At 41.9% G+C, this 26,945-nt stretch overlaps 1 protein-coding gene and 1 long non-coding RNA gene across 2 annotated transcripts in view; both read left to right on the forward strand.

The window, feature by feature from the left end:
- The first annotated feature begins 3,505 nt into the window (after positions 1 to 3,505).
- Positions 3,506 to 26,945, forward strand: part of LOC127660820 (serine/threonine-protein kinase 32C-like) — an 83,802-nt gene continuing 60,362 nt past the window's right edge. Inside the window, exon 1 of the mRNA XM_052151254.1 lies at positions 3,506 to 3,707. Coding sequence (XP_052007214.1) covers positions 3,626 to 3,707 — 82 coding nt within the window. The 5' untranslated portion in view covers positions 3,506 to 3,625. The remainder of the gene's footprint in view (positions 3,708 to 26,945) is intronic.
- LOC127660828 (uncharacterized) lies at positions 4,763 to 13,307 on the forward strand. The gene is made up of 3 exons (XR_007972685.1): positions 4,763 to 4,871; positions 12,589 to 12,846; positions 13,212 to 13,307. It is a non-coding gene; the product is annotated as an uncharacterized LOC127660828 (long non-coding RNA).

The raw sequence follows: 26,945 nt of genomic DNA on the forward strand, positions 1-26,945 counted from the left end.
GCATCATTCCTCAATAATCCAATTATAGCTGAGTTACTCGTCTAATTGGTTCAAGATAACATCAGACTACGTGCTGTGTTTTATTGATCGCTGTCATCGGACCGAACATGTCAGTGTCACGCTGCGCCAGAATCCAGCTGAGGCGCCGCACACGCCGTCTCCACGGAAACAGAACAGCAGATGAGCAGAACCAGGGCAAGGAGATATTTTTTAAGCAGGCCATCCTTTTTATGCGAAGTTGCAGATGGCACGACACACACACTTTGCTCTCAGGTATTCTTCACCTTCAGATGGCAGCCTCACCTCAACGAGAGCTGCGCGTGCTGACGTGCCATTCTGCCATGATGCCGCACGGGTACTGGAGAATCTATGCCAGGCTCTGAACAATGATGTCACGAGCAGGAAATGTGATTGAACAGTTCCTCAAACTCAGGGCCTTCAGCGTGATCACATACCTGCAATAGAAGAGCAATACATATGTGGTTAATCACATTCTGTCGAGCAGTGCTTCTCAACAGGTGGGTCACGGCCCGGGAATGTGTCTCAGCTCGGGTCTGATAGATTGCAAGAGCCAGCGGGTCCAAAGAGGGGCGCTATATTGCGAAGAAAGTTTACGCTTGAATTGACATATAACACATAATCTACACCAAAGTTACAGATATGTATTTTCTCAGGCACTTATTGAGTCTAAACAGATGCACAACTTCTATTATTTAATTAGTACACTCAAATGACAATAGTCATATCATACTGTTCATGTGTTACACTTGCTATAGTTTACTTCATGTTGTTTCCATGTCAAATGCAAATCAAGTCAATTACTGAAACATCAGCGCCACCTTGAGTAAGAATTAAGTACATTTATGTTTATACGCATATGCCATCCATCCATCTTCAACCGCTTATCCGAAGTCGGGTCACGGGGGCAGCAGCTCCAGCAGGGGGCCCCAAACTTCCCTATCCCGAGCCACATTAACCAGCTCTGACTGGGGGACCCCGAGGCGTTCCCAGGCCAGTGTGGAGATGTAATCTCTCCACCTAATCCTGGGTCTTCCCCGAGGCCTCCTCCCAGCTGGACGTGCCTGAAACACCTCCCTAAGGAGGCGGCTAGGGGGCATCCTTACCAGATGCCCAAACCACCTCAACTGGCTCCTTTCGACGCAAAGGAGCAGCGGCTCTACTCCGAGCTCCTCACGGATGACTGAGCTCCTCACCCTATCTCTAAGGGAGAAGCCCGCCACCCTTCTGAGGAACCCCATTTTGGGCGCTTGTACTCACGACCTAGTTCTTTCGGTCATGACCCCGCCTTCATGACCATAGGTGAGGGTAGGAACGAAAATTGACCGGTAGATCGAGAGCTTTGCCTTCTGGCTCAGCTCTCTTTTCGTGCGATAGAGCGAGTGCAATACTGCCCCCGCTGCCCCGATTCTCCGGCCAACCTCCCGCTCCATTGTCCCCTCACTCGTGAACAAGACCCCGAGGTACTTGAACTCCTTCACTTGGGGCAACACTGTACACTTCCAGAGTGAGGAAAAGGGCTGGTAAAATCCCTCTGGACCTCAATCACCCATCCCATTACCGTTCTGAACTGTTGCCTTCTGGCCGACGCTACAGAGCACTAGGGCTGAAATATTTAGTCAACATTATCGACAACGTCAACAATAAACAATTGAAGACAAACATTTCCGTTGTTGAATAGTCGTTTAGTATCAAGTAGCCTAATTGTTTTGGGTGAATTACATTTATCATGTAGTTTTGAATAATGTATTAGACATGGACCAAAAAATGAGTGTCACGCCATTGACCCAGATATATATATATAACTAAAAGTATACAATAACAGGCAACATTGTGTTACTCTAAAGATACCAATGGAAGAAAAAGTAAAGTAAAATAAATACAAAAATGGCATCTTTACATGACGGCAAATACAGATTCATAGTGCTTATTGTATATTTACATTTACATTTCTGCATTTGGCAGATGCTTTTATCCAAAGTGACTTACAGTGCACTTATTACAGGGACAATCCCCCCGGAGCAACCTGGAGTTAAGTGTCTTACTCAAGGACACAATGGTGGTGTCTGTGGGGATCAAACCAGCAACCTTCTGATTACCAGTGTATTATACAGAGCACTTATTACAGGGACAATCCCCCCGGAGCAACCTGGAGTTAAGTGTCTTACTCAAGGACACAATGGTGGTGACTGTGGTGATCAAACCAGCAACCTTCTGAGTACCAGTGTATTATACAGAGCACTTATTACAGGGACAATCCCCCCGGAGCAACCTGGAGTTAAGTGTCTTACTCAAGGACACAATGGTGGTGACTGTGGTGATCAAACCAGCAACCTTCTGAGTACCAGTGTATTATACAGAGCACTTATTACAACAGTGGCATCTTGGTGGTGCTGGGGCTTGAACCCCCGACCTTCTGGTCAGTAACCCTGAGCCTCAACGACTGAGCCACCACTGCCTCTATAGTATATAGAATAGTTGCGTGAAAAGATCCTGTGAGTCTCGCGTGGCATTGATCGATTGAGGGAGAGAGACAGAGAGAGAGAAAGTGAAAGAGGGAGATAGAGAGAGAGAGTGAAAGAGAGAGAGAGAGAGAGACAGAGAGAGAGAGTGAGAGAGAGAGAGAGAGACAGAGAAATAGAGACAGAGAGAGATAGAGAGCGAGCTTCATAAACAAACTGTGTTATATTTTGGGAGAGAAAGAAGAGTGTGTTCAGCTGGCAGCGCAGTATGTGTCTTCCTGCCATCATATGAGGGACAAGGGCTGAACCCTCCGTTCCATTAAACTGCTCTCTATACTTATTTTTGTTATTGTATATTTTTATTTATTTATTTATTTATTTTTATTTTTTTTTTATTTATTGTGATATATTTATGCATAATATGTAAATGTTTTTTTTTTTGTTTTTTTATTGTTCACTTTTTTTTATCTACATATATGTTTGTATATTACTATTGCTTTGGCAATATTGTGCTATTTTACACAGTCATGCCAATAAAGCTCAATTGAATTGAATTGAATTGAGAGATATGAAGAGACAGAGAGAGAGAGAGAGTGAAAAGAGAGAGAGAGAGAGAGAAAGAGAGAGAGATAGAGAGAGACAGAAAGAGAGAGTGAAAGCGAGAGAGGGAGAGAGAGAGAGTGAAAAAGAGAGAGAGAGAGAGACAGAGAAATAGAGACAGAGAGAGATAGAGAGAGACAGAAAGAGAGAGTGAAAGCGAGAGAGGGAGAGAGAGAGAGTGAAAGAGAGAGAGAGACAGAGAAATAGAGACAGAACGAGAGAGTGAAAGCGAGAGAGGGAGAGAGAGAGAGTGAAAAAGAGAGAGAGAGAGAGACAGAGAAATAGAGACAGAAAGAGAGAGTGAAAAAGAGAGAGAGAGAGACAGGAGGTTCCTCTTCTCATTGGTCTCACTGAAGCACATCGTCATCTCGAGCTGCTCATGTTCATGAACAGACACACATTGATTCTGTGATCGAGTCACAGAGTCTGTTCTCTGTATTTGTGCAGCAGATAAAGTGCATCAGATCATCTGTGCGGGTCAGAGATGCTCGTGTTTTAGAGGCATCAGCATCAGTTGCAGTGAAAGGAATGAGATCAGAGCATCGATGTTTCACTGGGGCAAGTGGAAGAAGAGGATGGGCGCCAACAGTTCATCCAAGAGACCGGTGTTCGACGACAAAGAGGACGGTGAGTGTTGCCACACCACATTACTGCAGGAACACCAGTTTACAAGCGGAGGCACGAAATAATCTCCTTTATTAGTCAGTAGCAACACATACATAATCACTTTAACATGAACTTGAATTATGCGATTAGAGACGGCGTCTCTACAGATGTGTTTGAGGTGGAACTAGAGGAACATTATATTTGGTGCTTTTGCAAACAGCTTGGATTTATGACAAACGTGACAATATTTCTATAAAATGTTCTTTTCTGCAAACACGAAAGCATACATGCACAGATTAGGAGTTGCATAATTCAGATCCAATCTAAAGAACTTTATTTCTTTACTGTAATCTCATGCACACAAGAAATGTATGTGTGGACAGAGAGGTACGGGTCTGTACATGTAGGATAAATATAGCAAATATCAAATATGAAAGCAGTGAATTTGCATATTGAACATATGAACATGTTTAATGTTATTAATGATATAATGCACATCAAATTAAAATTGGAATAATTTACACCTGCATTCCTGTAGGATTAAGAGTCAATAACTACAGACCTTGTTTCCATCGTGCTGTTTTATTATCGACAAAGTGAAAATACATAAGTTTTAGTTTATCGCAAAATAAATCTGTCCTTCAGCCGTTTCCATACAGAAATGTGTGTGTATCGCATAAGTGTGCACCTTTCGCCTCTCAGATGTCCCTCTTTTTTTTCCTCCGAAGTCTTTGTAAAATGGGGAGATTATTGAGATAATTCACTGAAATTAATCAGTTTTTTTAATTAACAAATAAAAGCAATCAGAAGAGGAGTTGCTCTTCTAATGGGACTGTAATATCAGTCCTGATGTTGCGCGTATCGCAGGTTGCCATCGGTTACGACCCGAAAGTGAATCATCATGACCCTGTTCAAGTATTGGAGAAACTTCCAGTGTCAGTATCAGGATCATCATGGATCATTTATGATGTGTGACAGATATTAAAGAAACATTGATGCGTGTAATATCAGTGTTACATGCATGAAAGTGGTGGTGGTGTAGTAGGCTAAAGCACATAACTGGTAATCTGAAGGTTGCTGGTTTGATCCCCACAGTCACCACCATTGTGTCCTTGAGTAAGACACTTAACTCCAGGTTGCTCCGGGGGGATTGTCCCTGTAATAAGTGCTCTGTATAATACATTGGTACTCAGAAGGTTGCTGGTTTGATCCCCACAGTCACCACCATTGTGTCCTTGAGTAAGACACTTAACTCCAGGTTGCTCCGGGGGGATTGTCCCTGTAATAAGTGCACTGTATAATACATTGGTACTCAGAAGGTTGCTGGTTTGATCCCCACAGTCACCACCATTGTGTCCTTGAGTAAGACACTTAACTCCAGGTTGCTCCGGGGGGATTGTCCCTGTAATAAGTGCACTGTATAATACATTGGTACTCAGAAGGTTGCTGGTTTGATCCCCACAGTCACCACCATTGTGTCCTTGAGTAAGACACTTAACTCCAGGTTGCTCCGGGGGGATTGTCCCTGTAATAAGTGCACTGTAAGTCACTTTGGATAAAAGCATCTGCCAAATGCATAAATGTAAATGTAAATATATGATACATTCCTCATATTCAATATTTTAATCATCTAATCTAAAGCATCACAACTGCATCATGTCTCGCATATTTCTCCAGCAACTTTTAACCCCCAACTGAACTTCTCAAATTAATTTAATGTCATAATGCAAATTATATTTTCTGAAGTAGCAGTAAATGTGATCCGAGGTAAAGAGGGTTCGATTTAAAGTATTTAAACGTTTTAAAATGTTCAAAAGCTGTTTTCTGAAAGAGACTCATTGGACAAATAGTTCAGATAGTTTATAGTCTTGAGAAAAGTCTAGAACATTCTGAGAGTCAGACGACTTTATTCATCTCCAGAACGGAGTACGGCTCATTTAAGTGTGTGTAAAGAAAAGGCATATATAGTCTAAAATATTGGTAATTATTTATTTTATTTAATGCTTTATACATTTGGTAATAAATTAAATTTCATACAGGGAATTTTCCTGCATTTTATCAAAAGTATAAACAATAATTTAACAGAATTGGGCACACTGATGCTTTTCTCCAGTATTGTGTATTTATTTTTAATTTAATTCATCGTTGTGCACAGAAATGATGTTGTTTGTATTATGGGATAATCCCGTGACTGCCGTCTGTTATTGTGAATGATGTGGAAAAACAGCTTTAATAAATAAACGTATTTCTACAGCGATTAAATGAATCACAAACAGTGTTCGTTCATTTGTTCTCCTTGTACTTGTCGATGACCGGTGCATGATACGAGAGATTTGTGTTGCACTCCTGTTAGTGTGATGATGCAGATGTGTGTGCAGTTGTGCAGGTGTGCCGTTAACGCCAATCCATAACAGTGCGAGTGATGCTTCACGTACAATAAACTGGCTTTCAAGGATGTGTACTGTCGTCATGATTAACAGGCTGACGATTGGGGTCAATTCTGTCATGTGACATATTTTTGCATTAATGCCAATTTTCTCGACAAATGTGTTTCCAAACCAGCTTTTCACGACATTTGAAGTATGGATATAGTTTATGCTCTAGAGTTAAATGGGAAAATATTATCTCGACACTTGTGAAATTTCAGCAATAAATTGCGTTTCCATCAGTAAACTTTTTGATGCAAAAACAACACTTGGATGCAAACTAGGTTGACAGTACATTTCATTGACATTTGAGACTCTGAGTATCTGACCTTTTTTACATTTACATTTACATTTATGCATTTGGCAGACGCTTTTATCCAAAGTGACTGTAAAACAGTTAAAGGATGGGCAAGGAGGAGGCAAGAACCGGCTTGTCAACATAAATGATATTTAATTAAACTCAAACCAAAATCATAAACAAACACACAAAACGGACATGCCCGTAATTCTCTCTCTCTCTCTCGAACCATCGTCACCGGCTGCCTTTATCCCTCGCGCGCCTCATCAGACCGATTGGGGACCGGGCGCGCGATATTCCACCCCGGCCCCGCCCCTCTCCGCTCCACAGTGACTTACAGTGCACTTATTACAGGGACAATCCCCCCGGAGCAACCTGGAGTTAAGTGTCTTACTCAAGGACACAATGGTGGTGACTGTGGGGATCAAACCAGCAACCTTCTGAGTACCAATGTATTATACAGAGCACTTATTACAGGGACAATCCCCCCGGAGCAACCTGGAGTTAAGTGTCTTACTCAAGGACACAATGGTGGTGACTGTGGGGATCAAACCAGTAACCTTCTGATTACCAGATTACCAGTTTTGTGCTTTAGCCACTACACCACCACCACTCCAGTTTTAATTGAGCAGACAATAAAAACTGAGATTATTATTTGGAATACAGCAAAGCTGCTGTCATACTGTGTTAAGCTCTCTTTTTATGCATATAAATGGTCATTTGTGACATCTCGGAGCGCAAACACAAACGTTCCGCTTCCTGGTTTGAACCTCTTTGAGACGCATTACATTTCAAATCCAATTCCTGCAACAATATGACTTTGCGGGGAGATCAGCTGGATCACAGATTGTTCGAAGAAGAACCTGCCAATTTGCCGTTTAATTGGTTAATTAGTGAGGATTATGGAAATCCAGGGAAATGATACTGTAGCTGTGCTCAGAGACGAATGGTGCCGGAACACAAGCTGATTATTTGTTTGGCGAGTCGTGAGAAGTTTACCTGCAGAAAAGGTCAGAATGCTGAAATGAGGTCAGGTCACTGATCACGTATGAATCATATGACGACTGGAGGAAGGGCATAATGACCCATTTAGTTACAGTGTGGAGCTTCAGTTCTATTACTGAAAATCACCACCGTAATGAATGCTAATGTAATTACGATTATGTCCAGGCTGATGAGTTCTGTTATTTACACAGCAACATAGACAATTGGGAAGTTGTTATCTGTGGTTTGGCTGTGCTGTTGTTCTCAGTTACAGTAACTGCACTCAGAAAACAAAGAAATATAACATTGGAGCATTGATCTCAGTCAGCGGAGACGCCGTTTAATTTCACATGAATGAAAATGAGTCTATACAGTCCATTCCAGTTTTAGAAATTAATTTTACATTAACATTAGCAATATTTGCCTGCTGGGTTTGATTTTCAGAGGCATATTTTACATTTATAAGGGGATCATTTTTCTTTCCCATTTAAAATATAAACCGTGTATCATCCGTTTAGATACAATACTTCAATTTAATCAATTCATTAATACAAATTAACACGATTGAGACTTCTATTACCTCTTACCCTGAGAATTACATCAACACCAATTAATATTTAATGCCATAATAGGAATAACAAGAACTATAATGGGATTTCAAATACTATATTAGATGCTTTTCATAATATCTCAATATTCACATTGAATGCGTGTCATTTAGTATTTTGTGCATGTGTAATGTGTATAACTTCCAGCATGACTTATAAACATCCATGAGATATTTTTAAGTGCTTATAAGACATTATAAGACATTGCTTTTGTCACTTAAAACACAACTATCATATAGTATATATTACAAATATATATAATGCATTATAACTATGAATAGATCATTATTATAATGTGTTATACACTATGAATAGGTCATTATTATAATGCGTTATACACTATGAATAGGTCATTATTATAATGCGTTATACACTATGAATAGGTCATTATTATAATGCGTTATACACTATGAATAGGTCGTTATTATAACGCGTTATACACTATGAATAGGTCGTTATTATAATGCGTTATACACTATGAATAGGTCGTTATTATAACGCGTTATACACTATGAATGGATCATTATTATAACGCGTTATACACTATGAATAGGTCGTTATTATAATGCGTTATACACTATGAATAGATCATTATTATAACGCGTTATACACTATGAATAGGTCATTATTACAATGCGTTATACACTATGAATAGGTCATTATTATAACGCGTTATACACTATGAATAGATCATTATTACAATGCGTTATACACTATGAATAGGTCATTATTATAATGCGTTATACACTATGAATAGATCATTATTATAATGTGTTATACACTATGAATAGGTCATTATTATAATGCGTTATACACTATGAATAGTTCATTATTTTAATGTGTTGTACACTGTGAATAGGTCATTATTATAATGCGTTATACACTATGAATAGCTCATTATTATAATGCGTTATACACTATGAATAGGTCATTATTATAATGCGTTATACACTATGAATAGGTCATTATTATAATGCGTTATACACTATGAATACATCATTATTATAATGTGTTATACACTATGAATAGGTCATTATTATAATGCGTTATACACTATGAATAGTTCATTATTTTAATGTGTTATACACTGTGAATAGGTCATTATTATAATGCGTTATACACTATGAATATGTCATTATAGATAATTATTATAACTAAATTGCAAAAATAAGCATTGTTTTCAAACAGCTTTCTGAATACACCCATCATCTGCCATTGGTTGAACAAACAGATAGCCCCGCCCCAAACTCACACCATTGGTTGGGTCAGTGTTGTTGTGTCGGGCTGGACGGGTCACCACACAAAACAAACAGGAATTGTCATATCTGCAGAGAGACACAGTGTTTACAGTTTGAGAATGGCTCACTTATTATACGTATTATAAATACCATTTTTGACTTGAATAAAACCAGTTTATTTAGATGCTACCTGACTAAACATTTCTGAAATATAAGACAGAAACAGCCCATGTATTCACACTATGATAATAATAACTGCATCACTAACATAATCGTCAGTAAATCTTTGGGATAGACACCAGATCAGATTTTCTCACCCTTCCATGAGATTCTCACATTCATAATCAATGTGCAGCGTTAAAACTGCAGAACAGGCGGACGAGAGACTTTGATGCAGGGGCGCTGGATGGGATTACATCGTAAAGATGACCTCTTTGATGCTGAGCAGACAAAAAAAAGTTTCTCCTCATAATACATACATGAAAGAAAGAGAGAGAGATCTTGTGAGGTTTGTTTGAGGAGGCAGCGGACTGCTGTTCTGTTTCTTTGGGCCTCTTGGAGAACATGACTGATATCAGGCTGAAAAAAAGAGCTTAAAAGGCCAAACCAATAAGACCCTGTTTTTATTCTCTTGTGAAGCTGAAGTCCAATGAGGTCTGCCAGAAGTTAATATAGTTCATATTTCACCCATGAAACAGTGTTGGGTAAGTTACTCAAAAAAGCAATTCAATGCTTATTTAGTGGCCAAGTCCCGAAGGTGCTAGCCCCTATTTTATCCGTTAGAATTAATATTATTATTCAGTGTGGGTGTCTATGGCAGCCCCATGAACCGTAGATAGGAATATTATGAAATTTGGCACACTGATAGGGGTGGGCATGAATGGCCCCTACACCAAATTTGGGGTCTCTAGGACATACTCTATAGCGCCACCACCAGTTAAAAAATGCACTTTTCTTTTGCGCATATTTTGAACCGTTTGTCCTAGAGACACAATTCAGCAAAACTCCGCCCATTACAGCGGCCGCCATCTTGGATTATTTACTTTTCACATCCTTCAAACTTTGTCCAACGATGGCTCATAATAATACACACACAACTGACCAGAAATCATTTTAATTAGTGCAACGGTTTAGAGATTATGTGAAGTTAACGAAGTGGATGTGAAATGGATTTGAGGCCGTGTATCGACAATGTTTTGTCCTATTGGAACTAAATATGGTGTGCTTCATCAGGACCATGACCCGAGCTAACAGGCAAAGTTTGGTGACAAAGTGTAAAATATTGGCTGTTTTTGCCCGTAACTTTTGAACCGTTGAATATGAGTTTGGATTCCTTGGGTCATGAGGATTTCAACATGAGAAGTTTTAAAAAGCCGGAGCTCTTTGCTTAAATGGGTTTAAGGCTTGACCCTGATCGTTGCTGCTATATAATGGAGAAAGATAGAAACTCTTCATTCCCCTAACATAAGTGTTTGAATGGGAACGCTGTTCCCCCACAAAATTAACTCTGGGAACAACAGTCCCCCATGCCCCCCCCCCCTTAAAATGACATTTTACTAAACCCATATTCTGGAGCATACAAGTTTGGGATTTACATTTTTGGGTGAACTATTCCTTGAACTAAAAAGTGTTAGATCCAGAGGAATAACGTGTGTTTGAATCCTGAGGGGCGCATTCAAACAATTATGCAGATAAGGAACAAACCCGCAGCATAAATCTCATATGACATCATGGTTATAGTAGGACATTATGTTTGAACAGCAGAGCCTCACGCTGACCTCGATACAGAAGCGACGTGTCATGATGCGGCCTGCAGCAAAGTCACACGCTGAAGATGCAAACCTCACAGAGCAGATCTGTTATTGCATTCAAATATACATGAGATGCATGACAGATTATAAACATTTCACCATCGCTTGGCAAGAGTGTCATTTTTATTTGATATTGCTGCACAAGTGTGGTGTGTGCATATAGTTGCATGTTGGAGACCAGTTCAGAACCAGTTGCATGAAGTAAAACAAAAAGGAATGATGTTTATGACTGTTTATGTTAGTGATTCCCAAACGAGCATTCAATGAAACATACAGTGCGACCAGTGAAGTCTGGATCCTGAATGAATGATTCTTACATATCGGTTCTTTTAAGTCTATACTGTAAACCATCATTTCTCTTGTTGTGGTCTTTCAGCTGCTGTTTGGAGGTTGTTCAGTATCTGGCTGCTTTGCAGTAATTCCACATTGCTCTGTTGGCTAGCATCAATAATTCACCACAAAATGAAGAAGGAGTTTGTTGAGAATACATCACACTCTATAGCTGCAGTAAACAGTGTGGCGGACTGTAGTGTTTTACTCTCTCTGCTGCTGCTAATATTGATGTGTATGTGAATGGCATACTAAAAAGAATGTCCTGTTAAAAAGAAATTTCATGAAATGTAATAAAGCAATAAGCCAGGGCGTGCTGACAGACTCCAGCCAGGTCTCCTTAGCAACCAAATTGGGCTGGTTGCTAGGGAGGGTAGAGTCACATGGGTTAACCTCCTCGTGGCGAGTTGTGTGTGGATCCCGCGGAGAATAGCGTGAAGCCTCCACACGTGCTATGTCTCCATGGTAACGCGCTCAACAAGTCACGGGATAAGATGCGCGGATTGACGGTCTCAGACGCGGAGGCAACGGAGATTCGTCCTCCACCACCCGGATTGAGGCGAGTCACTACGCCACCACGAGGACTTGGAGTGCATTGGGAATTGGGCGTTCCACATTGGGGAGAAAAAGGGGAGAATATCCCCCCAAAATATAGTAATAAGCCCCGAGGTGCACGGAATTTTCTACAAGTAAGATATGTTCTAACCAGGGATGGATTATGACTTGCAAAGGCCCTGGGGCCAATTATATCCAAGGGCCCCTCTCAACCCAAATGTCGTTGAGGGGTGGTGGGGGGGTGGGGGTTTGGGGGGGGGTTCGTTGTTCATGCCCAAAAGGGTTTTCAAGTGGGGGGGATCACCAAACTAGATCGCACAGCCTAAAACCCCAGGGCACCCCTGGGCAGTCGAGGGCACCCCAGGCACTGGCCCCATTGGCCCGGTCGGTAATCCGTCCCTGGTTCTAACTTCTGCGACACAAAGCGGGTGCCTAAAACCCTCTTTATTGTAGTAATATTCACTGTGAATAAGCCTCAGTTGACTTATCGGGACCTATTTTAAGAGCTCTAGCACGAAGCAGAAAGTCAGTGGGCGTGGCCAGGAAGTTTTGGTATTTTCGTCCGTCTAGGCGCATGTGGGTTTGGCGAAATTGTGCGCAAAGCACACTAGGAGTGGTGGTGTAGTAGTCTAAGCACATAACTGGTAATCAGGTAATCAGAAGGTTGCTGGTTTGATCCCCACAGTCACCACCATTGTGTCCTTGAGTAAGACACTTAACTCCAGGTTGCTCCGGGGGGGATTGTCCCTGTAATAAGTGCTCTGTATAATACATTGGTACTCAGAAGGTTGCTGGTTTGATCCCCACAGTCACCACCATTGTGTCCTTGAGTAAGACACTTAACTCCAGGTTGCTCCGGGGGGATTGTCCCTGTAATAAGTGCTCTGTATAATACATTGGTACTCAGAAGGTTGCTGGTTTGATCCCCACAGTCACCACCATTGTGTCCTTGAGTAAGACACTTAACTCCAGGTTGCTCCGGGGATTGTCCCTGTAATAAGTGCTCTGTATAATACATTGGTACTCAGAAGGTTGCTGGTTTGATCCCCACAGTCACCACCATTGTGTCCTTGAGTAAGACACTTAACTCCAGGTTGCTCCGGGGATTGTCCCTGTAATAAGTGCTCTGTATAATACATTGGTACTCAGAAGGTTGCTGGTTTGATCGCCACAGTCACCACCATTGTGTCCTTGAGTAAGACACTTAACTCCAGGTTGCTCCGGGGGAATTGTCCCTGTAATAAGTGCTCTGTATAATACATTGGTACTCAGAAGGTTGCTGGTTTGATCCCCACAGTCACCACCATTGTGTCCTTGAGTAAGGCACTTAACTCCAGGTTGCTCCGGGGGGATTGTCCCTGTAATAAGTGCACTGTAAGTCACTTTGGATAAAAGCGTCTGCCAAATGCATAAATGTAAATGTCAATGTAAATGTAAATGTAATGGGATGGGTCAACTTCAATTTAATTCTGAGGTTAGATGCCGTGATTGACCAATTAGAATCAAGCATTTCAGAATGCAGTGTAATGAACACATTGAATACATACACATTATAAACCCATTCATGAAGTCTTGAATTAAAACTGTTTTGAGGCTGTATTCATGATGAGTTGCAATAAGTGAACAAGATGGTGAAAGCGTATGAAATTGCATAAACGTTTACTTCCATAGAGAACAATAAACAAACCAACGAATCATTCAATGACCATGCGTGAATCATAGACTGTAAAAAAAGATGGGCGACGCCCCTTCGCTCTTTTCCATTGGTGAGAACTGAAGCCGCCAGTGTCCCGATATGGCGCTGACATCTTGGGACTTGAGTCTGCGCAGTTGCGATTTTGGGACCAGACCTGCGCAGTAGTGAGCAGGAAGTAAAGCCGCGAAATCAAGGCCCCGCCCTCACTCTCGCTGAATCAATCGCAAGCACACGCCCCTTTTGACTAATGACGGTGTGAAATAATTAATTATAGAAATTTAGATATTCAATTTAAAGCTCCAATCTCCTCAGTCCTCCGAAGATCCCGAAAAAAAGTCAGTTGGTGCTTCAGTGACTACTTCGCTCAGAGAACCTGTCAATCACAGCTGTCAATCATGATGTCACAGCAGCGTTTTTATAGCATCAAATAACTAAAAACAAACTTATTTTGAAAACAAACACTTGAAATGACATCAACGTGATAGAAACGACAGTAAATGACAGAAACTATCTTTGGAATAAAGATATGTGAAGTGTCATTTAATTGTTTAGTTGGTCTCACGTCCCGTTGAATAACATGGGGAGGCGGGGCTTATGACCTATACTAGGACCAGCCACCGGGGCGATCGAGACATTTTGGCTTCACTTTTGAGGGCTTGTGCGGCACGCTTGGCGTGAACGCGTATTTGTGCGTACGAACGTTTTCATATGTAAATATCTATTCATCAATAAGTTTGCACTACAATTTATTCTACACTTTTTGAACCAACTGAAAAATGACCTTTTGATTTCAGCTGCGGAAAGCCCTTATATGGAGATGTTTTGGGCGTGTTTTATGCAAATGACTGATTGCAGGTGCACATGCTTTCAATATTGGTAAAAAATGACAGAATTTTCATTTGGGGTGAACTGCGTATTCCTATAAAACTCCCTGCATTGCTTAGATTACTTGGATTTGTTTAGGATGAAAGAGAATATCTGAGAATATTAGATTATGTTGAAACACATACCTTCTCCTTCATCATCTCTCCAGCCGTTGAACCCCTCACAGACTCCACAGATCCAATTAAAGCAGAATTTCCCATCAGTCTCTGTCTATGACTGTTGAGCTGCAGTTCTGCATTTAAAACTCTCTCTTCTTTTGTTTCTTTAACTGTTCAATAAAGTATAAGTAAGATGAGTATTTGTGCATTCTCTAACTGAAATAATGCTTTGAGCACTACTCTGTTGTCCACGTGTGTAATTGCTGTTCACTCCATTGGACTCATTAAAAGCCCCGCCCATCCTGAGTGCCATTGGCTCCTTCGAGCGGGTATGCAAATGACAGTACTGTCCTGCTGCCTGATTGGCAGATTGTACAGAGTTCAGCTCAATGAGTTTATTAAATGTGATAATAATATTTAGTTCTGCTTCAGTGTGCCATCAGCAAGCGTTTAAATCATGTCCTTTCACTTTTAAGGAAACTCAATTAACTTGTGCCTGTTTATTATTTCATTGTTATGCATATTTACATACAGTGTTTTTTGACTCCGTTTGATGCTTGCTAAATATTCATACTTCTTTTCATTTGACAATTTGGGTTGATTTGAATCATTAAAGTACAAGCTTTGTGTCTCTTCATTTTCAGGGTTATGTTAATCAACAACAGCAGGCATCACCTTTCAAAGTAGGAATTAACATCATGTCGTGGATTTTCCAGTCGAACTGCTCAACGCTGTTAAATGTTATTGTCATATCCAATGAATTTCAGCCCATCTCCCAGATCTGACTTTTCAGCGACACCGTTGAGGACTTCGCCCAGAAGTTCTTGGCGGTGAAGAAGCAGATGGAGGCCATCCAGTACATCTTGTACGTCAGACTTGGACACGTGGCTAACACTTTCCAACCCATCGCGGTGGCTGGCTAGGACCATCCGACTCGGCTACGTGATTCAGTTCGCCAGGTGCCCGCCCCGGTTCAGCGGCGTCCGCTTCACTTCAGTGCAGGTTGAGAGCACCGCCACCCTGCGTGCAAGGGTGCGATAGAGCCTGTCCCTCCATCCGAGTTGTGGAAAGGGTTCTACAGCACTTACTTGCCAAAGAAAGACGGTGGGTTGCGGTCAATCTTGGACGTGCGAGTTCTGAACCGGGGAAGATGGTCAAGATGCTGACGCAGAAACACATTTTAACGTGCGTCCAGCATCAAAATAGGTTCGTGGCAGTAGACCTGAAGGCTGCGTACTTTCACGTCTCGGTTCTACCTCGACACAGACCCATCCTACGGTGTGCTTTCAACGGGCAGGCGTATCAGTACATGTTCCTCCCCTTCGACCTCCGTGTCCTCTCAAAGTCTCAGAGGCAGCTCTTGCCCCGTTATTTTTTATTTTTGTATTTAACCTTTATTTAACCAGGAAGTTGAAACTCTTGAGATTTAAAATCTCTTTTGCGAGAGGGTCCTGGCCAAGACAGGCAGCACACTTAGTTAAAACAAATACGTCAATTACACAGACCCTGTGCAAAGTCAGGGAGGACGAGGAACGAGTCACCCTTCGTGGCCCCATACTCGCCCACCCAGACTTGGTTCTCGGACCTCACGCTCCTCACGACAGCACCTCCCTGGCAGAGGAAGGCCCTTCTTTCTCAGGGATGGGGCACCATCTGGCATCTGCACCCAGACCTCTGTAATCTCCATGTCTAGCTCTTGGATGGGACGTGGAAGATCTAAGTGGCCTACCACCAGCAGTCGTAGACACGATGACTCAAGACTCCCTCTACCAGGAAGCTTTATGCCCTGAAGTGGCATTTGTTTGTGAATTGGTTTTCTTCCCGAGCCGAAGACCCCCAGAGATGCGGCTGTCCCCCTCCACCTTGAAGGTATATGTAGCCGCTATAGAGGCCCAACACCTTTGCGGGATTTTACAATCTCCGGGTTGAGCTGGTTTCATTCCATGTTTTGTCAGGTACGAACAGGTAGAGTTTGGTAATACTTCCTTCCTAACCCTATGGTTTGCGAACTCGATGGAGGAGTTCGCTGCTAGCCCCACTATGGGGTTTAATATGCCCTGTACTGGGATAGGTGCTCCACAGGTGCCAATTACTCCAGTTACCCCTGTGATGTATATTCCACGGTACAGTCTCTCTGTCGGTGGACCCGCGTCTCCCTTGGGCAGAGCTCTCACTGTCCCCCAACACTTTGTTTGTAGAGTTCCCTCACCTATTGTGATGGGACCTACCACCGCGCCTATTCCATGTGCGGCTGCTGAGCCCATGTGTCGTATTGCCACATGTTAACCTCCCCTTTTGTGGTCTCCATGGGGTCTTTTCCCCCTGAAAGAATAGGATAGGAAAAGAACACCTTCCCCGATGCGTATGATAGCGTTAGATTCCCCCAGCCGAATCGAATATTCTGTGGAGAGAAAAACATAGAGACGGCTGATGTGGCCTGCTCCCATGCTAGTTATGTCGCACCCCCCCCCCTCAGGGATGTGGGGAACTACATGACATCTTTTGGGGTGTTGGGGGAGGTTACTTGCAGACTGTTGCTCCTGCTATTACTCACGCAGCAGCTTGCTTGCATGTATCGCGGTTCAGCTGTTGTGCCATTTTTCTATAAGGAACCCTAGTGTCACTACATTGACACAACATCGAGTGTGTGACAGAAGGGGAACGTCATGGTTACTGTTGAGGGAACGAGACATTGTGTCACTCTTGCCACAGCACTGTGCTAGCTGCTGAAATGACCTTGTCTTGGCTCCTCAGCACAAACCTGCAAGGAGTGGGCATTCCAGCTCCTTTTATACCAGTATGTCCGGGGGGAGTGGCATGCAAATTCCACTCGCCAATTCTCATTGGCCTTTTCTCAAAGAATGGGAGGTGTTTGGGGCTCTCAAGAGCGACCCCTAGTGTCAATACATCGACACAACGTCTCGTTCCCTCCATCAGGGAACGGAGGTCATGACAGTAACCGTGACGTTTAACTCATTTAAAACAACGCAGCTTATGCAGATATCCAAGTTATTTGTTTTGTTTTTGTTTTTCTTGGCTTCCTGAAATTTCACTAATGTTGTTCTCTACTTCATGTGGCTAAAATTGGCATATATAAATTTCCTGGAGGTACATGCTGGACTCGACTGCATATCCTAGCACAGAAACTAATTGTGTGGAGCTTTGCATGCTTATTCATTACACATGACACATTTCTTTTGCCAGTAAATATTAATTAAATCTGCCCATTTGATCCTACTATTTAAAAAAGTCCACTGGTAAATGCCAGAAAATATAGCTTTTAATTACAGCTCTCCATTGATATTATGGGATGTACACATATACGTGTTTCAAAGAGTAAAAATGTGTCTAATTACTCTATCCACAAAAAACTGAACATCTAAAAATGTAAAAATGTACATATTTAAATAATTGAAATAAATGATGACTAACCAAATTATTTGAGATAAAGCATTTAGTAAATATATTTATGTTTATATTTTAATGTACCATGATTAATCACAATTAATCACAAAATACTGTGCAATTGATTAGTATATTATAAATATTTTCATATTTATTTAATGATGATTTTGAGTAATGTGGGTCTCTGTAAGTCTATTGTGATTATTAATTTAAAAACAACAGGAGTGTATGATATTTCCTCATTTAGATTAGCTAGTTAAACAGGTGTCAGAGTGAGAGAGAGAGAGAGCGAGAGAGAGAGAGGGAGAGACAGAGAGAGAGAGACAGAGAGAGAGAGATAGAGGGAGAGAGAGAGAGAGAGAGAGAGAGAGAGAGAGAGATGTAAAGTGCTCTTCTCTGCGGGAGGTATATGGGCCATTTCAGCACGTGTCCTGCCTCACCTTCACTAGAGCAGCAGTGTTCACACAAGCAGTATCTCTACAGACAGGTTTAAGCGTGCACACATGAATTGTTCTGTCACTCAGCTCTCATTAGGTATTGTTGGCTGATTTGAGCGAGTGCTGGATTCGTGTAATTACCGTGTTTTAATTGTGTGCTCTTCAGAGAGGCTGATTGGAGAACGCTATCATTCACAGTGTTTATGAGTCGGGAGACGCCACATGCTGCAGTTTGTCTTTCTGATGGTTGTTAATTGATTTATGCAGATGAATGCGGTTGTTGCAGTCACGTTTGACCTGTGACTTACACTTACACTGTCACAGTTATTCTGACTGTTTCTGGTGTAGTCCGACTGTTGGCGTAGAGTCTGGTGCATGTTTGAACACATTCTGACCAAGAACCGCCTACTTAGACGGGAAGAGACTGTCTGACTGACATGCACGGTAACCACTCTTTTACATGGATTTTAGGGGCGGGGCTACCTGAAATGGTTGATACCACAATAAATGACTGGAACGTACGTAGACTTTTTAATCAGAAACTCAACAAATAGGTACATCTAATTTCTCAGTTCTTATCACTTCTATGATGGTTTGGGCTTTTTTAGATTTCCATGAGGATCCGTGGATCAGGACAATTTCAAATATGAATATGAATCAGTGCTCTAATTACAAACACTGTAGAATAGTGTCATTTCTGACAATGAAATACTGTATTTAGAATTTGACTGTAAAATCAGAGCAGGTTAAGATGTTCTGCATATTCTGTCATAACACAACCAATTACTTTTTGGGTGTCTGGGTATCTCAGCGAGTATCGACGCTGTCTATCACACCTGGAGTCGTGAGTTTGAATCCAGGGCGTGCTGAGTGACTCCAGTCAGGTCTCCTTAGCAACCAAATTGGACCGGTTGCTAGGGAGGGTAGAGTCACATGGGGTAACCTCCTCGTGGTCGCTATAATGTGGTTCTCGCTCTCGGTGGGGCGTGTGCTGAGTGACTCCAGTCAGGTCTCCTTAGCAACTAAATTGGCCCGGTTGCTAGGGAGGGTAGAGTCACGTGGGGTAACCTCCTCGTTGTCGCTATAATGTGGTTCTCGCTCTCGGTGGTGCGTGTGCTGAGTGACTCCAGTCAGGTCTCCTTAGCAACTAAATTGGCCCAGTTGCTAGGGAGGGTAGAGTCACGTGGGGTAACCTCCTCGTTGTCGCTATAATGTGGTTCTCGCTCTCGGTGGGGCGTGTGGTGAGTGACTCCAGTCAGGTTTCCTTAGCAACCAAATTGACCCGGTTGCTAGGAAGGGTAGAGTCACATGGGGTAACCTCCTCGTGGTCGCTATAATGTGGTTCTCGCTCTCGGTGGAGCGTGTGCTGAGTGACTCCAGCCAGGTCTCCTTAGCAACCAAATTGGCCCGGTTGCTAGGGAGGGTAGAGTCACATGGGATAACCAAATTGGCCCTGTTGCTAGGGAGGGTAGAGTCACATGGGATAACCAAATTGGCCCGGTTGCTAGGGAGGGTAGAGTCACATGGGGTAACCTCCTCGTGGTCAGCTATAATGTGGTTCTCGCTCTCGGTGGGGCGTGTGGCGTGTTGTGTGTGGATGCCGCGGAGAATAGCGTGAAGCCTCCACACACGCTACGTCTCCACGGTAACACACTCAACAAGTCACGTGATAAGATGCGTGGATTAACGGTCTCAGATGCGGAGGCAACTGAGATTCATCCTCCATCACCCGGATTGAGGCGAGTCACTACACCACCACGAGGACTCAGAGCACAGTGTGAATTGGGCGTTACACATTAGGGAAAAAAAGAAAAAACTATATCGCACTGCATTGTGGGATAATAGTGTTTTATTAGAAGTCACCATTATGTTTTTGTTGTTGCCTTTTTTTAAATATAAAATGCAAACAGGTTTTTTAAGGTCGTCAGTAGAATGTTTTTAGTGTTTAGCCATTAATAATTGGACTTTATACTAATAACGTTATAAAGATGTTCATTGACGTTAAATAAGATTAAAAAATGTTACGGTCGTCAGTAGAATGTTATTTAAATGTTTGAGTAACGTTCCTGAAAATGTGAAAACTTAATTGGACTTTATACCAGCATGATGAGGAGCATCATAGTGACATTAATAATGCTTTAAACGTTAGCCAAAATGTTTGTAATGTCCGCCGTAAGGCAGGTCACTGTTTCTGAGTCCAGCGCTGTATCGACGCCTCATTGAATAAGGAAATGTCTGTGGAGCTGGTGTGAAATAAAGCCATGAGTGAGTAACTTTGTGTTATTTACACAGTAAACCCAATTGTGACTGCTATTTGGCTGTTGGCGAGTGTTAATTTTGGACTCTGTTTGTGTCCTGTAGAGTTGATCTGTGTCTCACTGAGCATGGTTCACAATAACGACGTGGAAGCTAAAATAAACTGGCAGGAAAATCAATGTGTTGGACGTGCTGGTGACCGCTGCGCTCCGAGTGGCTGGAGGCACTTCAAAGACAAAGTATCTGCTGCCCTTTATTGATCTGAGCTCTGAAACGGCCGTCCATTCTAATGCAATCAGCCATACAGACTAAAGAAACATGTACACAGAGCCATCAGAGAGCATTATGGATAAGCAAGGTGTAGACTGCAGTTTATAATAAGTGCACAATGCATTCTCAGCATTGCAAAATATCAGAATTGTCTTCTTCTATGGTTTCAACAACTGTTCAACAGTGTAATGAGAGTTTAAACTTAGTTAAACTGGTCACATATTTAATACATCATATTTTAACAATACATAGTTTTGGTTTTCTGTATTATTGCAATAGTTTTACTACAAACAGTTAACCCTTTAAGCTCGGGCCCAGGAGAAAAAAATTAACGTCAAAATATGAATAACTACTATCTTGACCAACATTAAATAGGTGTCGTTTGAAAGATTAAAAGCTGTACTTTACAATGCATGTGAGACATTATGACCAAAACTGAACAAGTGCTTTGAAATTTGAAGACTAATCAGAAGTGCTACGTTTTGATCATTTATATAAATAAATCAGTAAAAACATCAAACTGATCAGATATTCATGTGTCATATGTTGTTGGAAAGCTCTTAAAGAGTAAAATACAACCAGACTATTTGTTTTACTCACAGATAAAAATATAGCGAGTAACAGCTCAATATATGTCTTTGACTATTATGCTGGTGTTGCTTATATGCTGCGTTTATGCTTATAACTTCACAATCAATAAACTGAACATAAAATATCACATATGATTATTTAGAGTCTGTGATTATCTTTCAATGGAGTCCACACACAAGATAATCAGATGTATAGATCATTAGATAATCCACATGAAGCACAATGTTACATATGACCACCAGGAGATGGCGCCAAATACACGACACAGACTCAATGATGACTCAAATGACACAGAATGAAACACATTCTGTGAAATCTCATGACTAAAATCATGTCTGCATGCTATGCAAACCTTTAGTCATTGTTGTGTTTGCATGTGTAATTAGTTCTTATGTACAATTATTATCTTTTATTTGTTTGGAGATGTTTTTGGACACTATGATCAATTATATTTGTAATGTTGGAACTTTTGATTGATTTGTCGTATCAATGCAAAAATATTCTCAGATACAGTCGACATGATTGAGAATGAAACAAAAGCAGTTTTTCGGAGCCACCTTATTTACACCCAGAGATATAAAATGATAAATCAGAAAAATAACAAAAGTACATTTTTGACTAAATTTTTCGATTTTTCAGAGTGTCTCAGAATGCATTGTAATCTATATCATTAAAACATTTGAAAAGTTTTCTTTTCATTGATACCAAACTCTCGACACTCCTTGTTTTGTTTTTTTGTCGAGTTATAAGCCTTTAATTTTGGGTTTGCCACTGAAACAGGAAATCTTTAAAAACACCTCCAGAGCTTAATGTTTTATGCTTTCTGTAGTAAAAACATGGTCGATAAACGTATTTTGAGGGAACCTAGAATAATAGCGTTATGGTGCGTTCAGACCAGATTCGTCGAGAGTCATTAATTTTCTATGGTAGCCAGTATCTCTCGGCGGCGAGAAGTGGTGCGGCACATCTTGGGCACTGCGGCCGTCAGAGGAAAGTTTAAGTGCGGGCAACATTATGGTAATGAGCTGTGATGCGATTCGGCGGCAACCTATTGGGAGTATAGAAGTGCTCCGCTCGAGCGAAGTCTAGAGAACACAACAGAGTAAACTTTTGTTCCCACCAAACTCTAGTTCTGAAGTCAAAATGGAGAAACTGATTATAGCCGTGGCGGGTTTTCCGGTAATATTTGATCTGTCCCGCTTACAAGGATATTAATATAAATAAAAACGATGAGTGTTCAAAGGTGTCTGAAATTGTGGGTGTTTCAGGTGTTGATGAAGTGGATATTATGGTTTATATAATAATATATTAAAAGATTTCATGAGGATATTCGCTACTTGTGATCTGTCAGCAATAATGATACCGGTCGACATGTCTGGATGTTGTGCGGCCCCTTTAAATATAGTTCACAAAAACAAGCATTCTGAATGAACATTGGCACATATTTCAACCGCGTTAGAGCTTCCATAGCGTTGTGGGCAGGGCAGCCATTTTTGCGAATTTGGATGCTCTCGCCGCCTCTGGTCTGAACGCACGGGGTTACGGGAATGCAAAACACGTGGTTTAATGGCACACGTCGCCCCTTTGAGTACTGAGGTTTGTACTGCCACAGTAACGCAAGAATGTTAAGTATGTACAGCGCATTTTTTTTACATACATTCTCCACCCTGCCCAGTAGGTGGCGATATGCATGAATGTGATCACCATTCACTTGCATTTTATGGACCTACAGAGCTGAAATATTCTAGTAAAAATCTTCATTTGTGTTCTGCAGAAGAAAGTCAGTCACACATCTGGGATGGCATGAGGGTGAATAAATGATGACAGAATTTACATTTTTGGGTGAACTGTCCCTTTAAATGCACAGCTAAGAAACATACACAGTCTCTGTGTTCTTCATGACATTTTAAACCTTCCAGCATCTTCATAAAGGCAGAGAGGAAGAGCCCCATTCACAGTGGACTTGTGAGTTATACTCTATATTAAACAGTGTGTTTTAAACTGTCCATTTGTGTAAACAAACGCTCAGACTTATAGATTTATACCTGCTGAAATTCAAAGATGCCTTTGTTTCTCGGTTGAGAGAAGCGTATGGGAGTATTGATTATACAGTTGTTGTTCTGTTGATTTGCGTCAATGTCTTAATGTTGCTACATATCTATAAAATCGAAATGATTTGGCCTACAAGCTTCCTCTGGCACCACATCATTTAAAAGCTTATAAATAATCATACAAAAGAACGTCAGGTCATTTGATAAAGAGTATTACGTTAGTTGTGTAGAAGACCATGTAGGTGACGTGCAGACCAAGATCATCATAAACAAGCAAGTTTACGACTATTACAAAAGTCATGTTGTGTACGATGCGAAGAGAGAAGCTAGTAAAGCAGCGGTGTTGGGGCGTGTAACGACTGTAATAGAGACACTGATGATTTAAGAGATATTTCAACCAAACACGGAATTTCTGTCATTATTTACTCACCCTCATGTTGTTCCAACCCCATATAACTTATTACCCTCTGTGGAATGAAACATGAATGGTGACTGAGGCTAACAGTCTGTCTTGCAGAGAAATCAAAGTCATATAAGGACATAATGAAATAAGTTTGAATTCAGGGTGTGCTGAGTGACTCCAGTCAGGTCTCCTTAGCAACCAAACTGTCCTGGTTGCTAGGGAGGGTAGAGTCACATGGGGTAACCAAATTGGCCCAGTTGCTAGGGAGGGTAGAGTCACATGGGGTATCCAAATTGGCCCAGTTGCTAGGGAGGGTAGAGTCACATGGGGTAACCAAATTGGCCCAGTTGCTAGGGAGGGTAGAGTCACATGGGGTAACCAAATTGGCCCGGTTGCTAGGGAGGGTAGAGTCACATGGGGTAACCAAATTGGCCCGGTTGCTAGGGAGGGTAGAGTCACATGGGGTAACCAAATTGGCCCGGTTGCTAGGGAGGGTAGAGTTACATGGGGTAACCAAATTGGCCTGGTTGCTAGGGAGGGTAGAGTCACATGGGGTAACCAAATTGGCCCGGTTGCTAGGGAGGGTAGAGTCACATGGGGTAACCAAATTGGCTCGGTTGCTAGGGAGGGTAGAGTCACATGGGGTAACCAAATTGGCCCGGTTGCTAGGGAGGGTAGAGTCACATGGGGTAACCAAATTGGCCCGGTTGCTAGGGAGGGTAGAGTCACATGGGGTAACCAAATTTGCCCGGTTGCTAGGGAGGGTAGAGTCACATGGGGCAACCAAATTGGCCTGGTTGCTAGGGAGGGTAGAGTCACATGGGGTAACCAAATTTGCCCAGTTGCTAGGGAGGGTAGAGTCACATGGGGCAACCAAATTGGCCCGGTTGCTAGGGAGAGTAGAGTCACATGGGGCAACCAAATTGGCCTGGTTGCTAGGGAGGGTAGAGTCACATGGGGCAACCAAATTGGCCCGGTTTCTAGGGAGGGTAGAGTCACATGGGGTAACCAAATTGTCCCGGTTGCTAGGGAGGTTAGAGTCACATGGGGTAACCTCCTCGTGGTGGTGATTATTGGTTCTCTCAATGGGGTGTGTGGTGAGTTGTGTGTGGATCGTGGAGAGTATCATGAGTCTCCACATGCTGTGAGTCTCCGCGGTGTCATGCACAACGAGTCACGTGATCAGATGCGCGGATTGACGTCTCAGAAGCGGAGGCAACTGAGACTTGTCCTCCACCACCCGGATTGAGGCGAGGAACCGCGCCACCACGAGGACTTACTAAGTAGTGGGAATTGGGCATTCCAATATTGGGAGAAAAGGGGAGAAAAAATAACTATATATTTTTTATGTCATTATTATATATTTGAAACAAATTTGTTGCCTTAATTACAGTGTTAAGTGTTCAATTTAGTCAGCTACTTTTGGTTAGTAGCGTGTAGTATAATAATAATAATAATAATAATTCCTTACATTTATATAGCGCTTTTCTAGGCACTCAAAGCGCTTTACATAGTATAGGGGGAATCTCCTCAACCGCCACCAGTATAGCGTTGGTGCAGTTTACTTTAGTAAAGTACTTTAAAGGAAGCTCAAAAGCTCCAAAAAGGACATGAAGCCATCATAAGAGTAATCCATACATCTCCGGTGGTTTAACACATGACGTCTGAAGCGAACCGGTCAGTTGTGGGCAGGGCTGGACTGGTAATCGGCATACTGGGCATTTTCCCAAGTGGGCTGACGCACTTTGGGGTTGATCGGGGGTGGACTGGCCATTGGGAGAACCGAGCGGGCCGGTGGTTCGGCCACGAAATGGCCCGAATTACCGCCGCAGTATGCAGAACGGACCATAAAACGGCACCGCGATATGCAGGAACACAACTAACCACCCGCCCCCGCTCAACAACTTTTGGGCCACTTGCTATGTCAAATCTCGGGCTGATTTCTCTTCCCAGTTCAGCCCTGGTTGTGGGTGAGAAACAAAATGTAACTCCTTTTCTGCGATAAATCTTGACATCTGCAGTCTCCATTGTGATCATGAAACAAGCTCCTTGTGCTTGATGCATTTATTGTGAAAATGAGTGATTTTGGTCCATTTCTCTTCCCAAACCGATCGTATCGCTTCAGAAGACATGGATTAAACCACTGGAGTCGTATGAGGGCAGAAGAATGAAAGTCACATGAGTTTGAGACGGTGATGAACTGTTCCTTTACATCATGAATATCTCGGAGCTTCACTAACACTGTAAACAACTCTGAGATATTCTGTTCTGGAGACATATGAAATAATCCTCTCAGTCAAGAGATAATCACACTCACATGATATTTCACAACTGAGAGCTTTGACTAAAGCAGACGCATGTGGTGCATCTCTGATAGTGGTCATACATGCTCAGACGTGTTGTTTTCACAGAGCTTTGATGATCAATAACGTGCTTTATAATCCCTGAACAGCTCAAGGGCTCTTTGATTATTCTGCTGTATATTCCTTCATTCTCTTCATCAGAGGAGAGCTTGTGTTTTTGATGGTGAGTTATTACTCAAGCATGATTACTGTGAACGTCACATTATAAAACACATTTGAGATGAGCTCAAGCTGTTGTAAAATAGTCGATAAATACAATGCAAGTCAATGGGGTTTAATCTGTCAACATTAAAATACTGTTTCAAACGTACAGACACAAGACATGAACAATATGTGTGTTAACATGATTTTACTGTCATTAAATCACTCACTGACACATCTGTGGAAACTTATACGTTGCCATGACGACGAAATGCCATCAACCCTGTATTCCTGTAGTCCACTACTGAAACTTTACAGCACAAATAATACACATGTTTTAACAGAAGAATTAATGTTCATGCTTTTATAAAATTATATGATTCACATTTCTGCCTTGAAACCTCCAATAATTG

This window comes from Xyrauchen texanus, chromosome 20, assembly GCF_025860055.1.
Source record: "Xyrauchen texanus isolate HMW12.3.18 chromosome 20, RBS_HiC_50CHRs, whole genome shotgun sequence".
Classification (NCBI taxonomy): Eukaryota; Metazoa; Chordata; class Actinopteri; order Cypriniformes; family Catostomidae; genus Xyrauchen; species Xyrauchen texanus.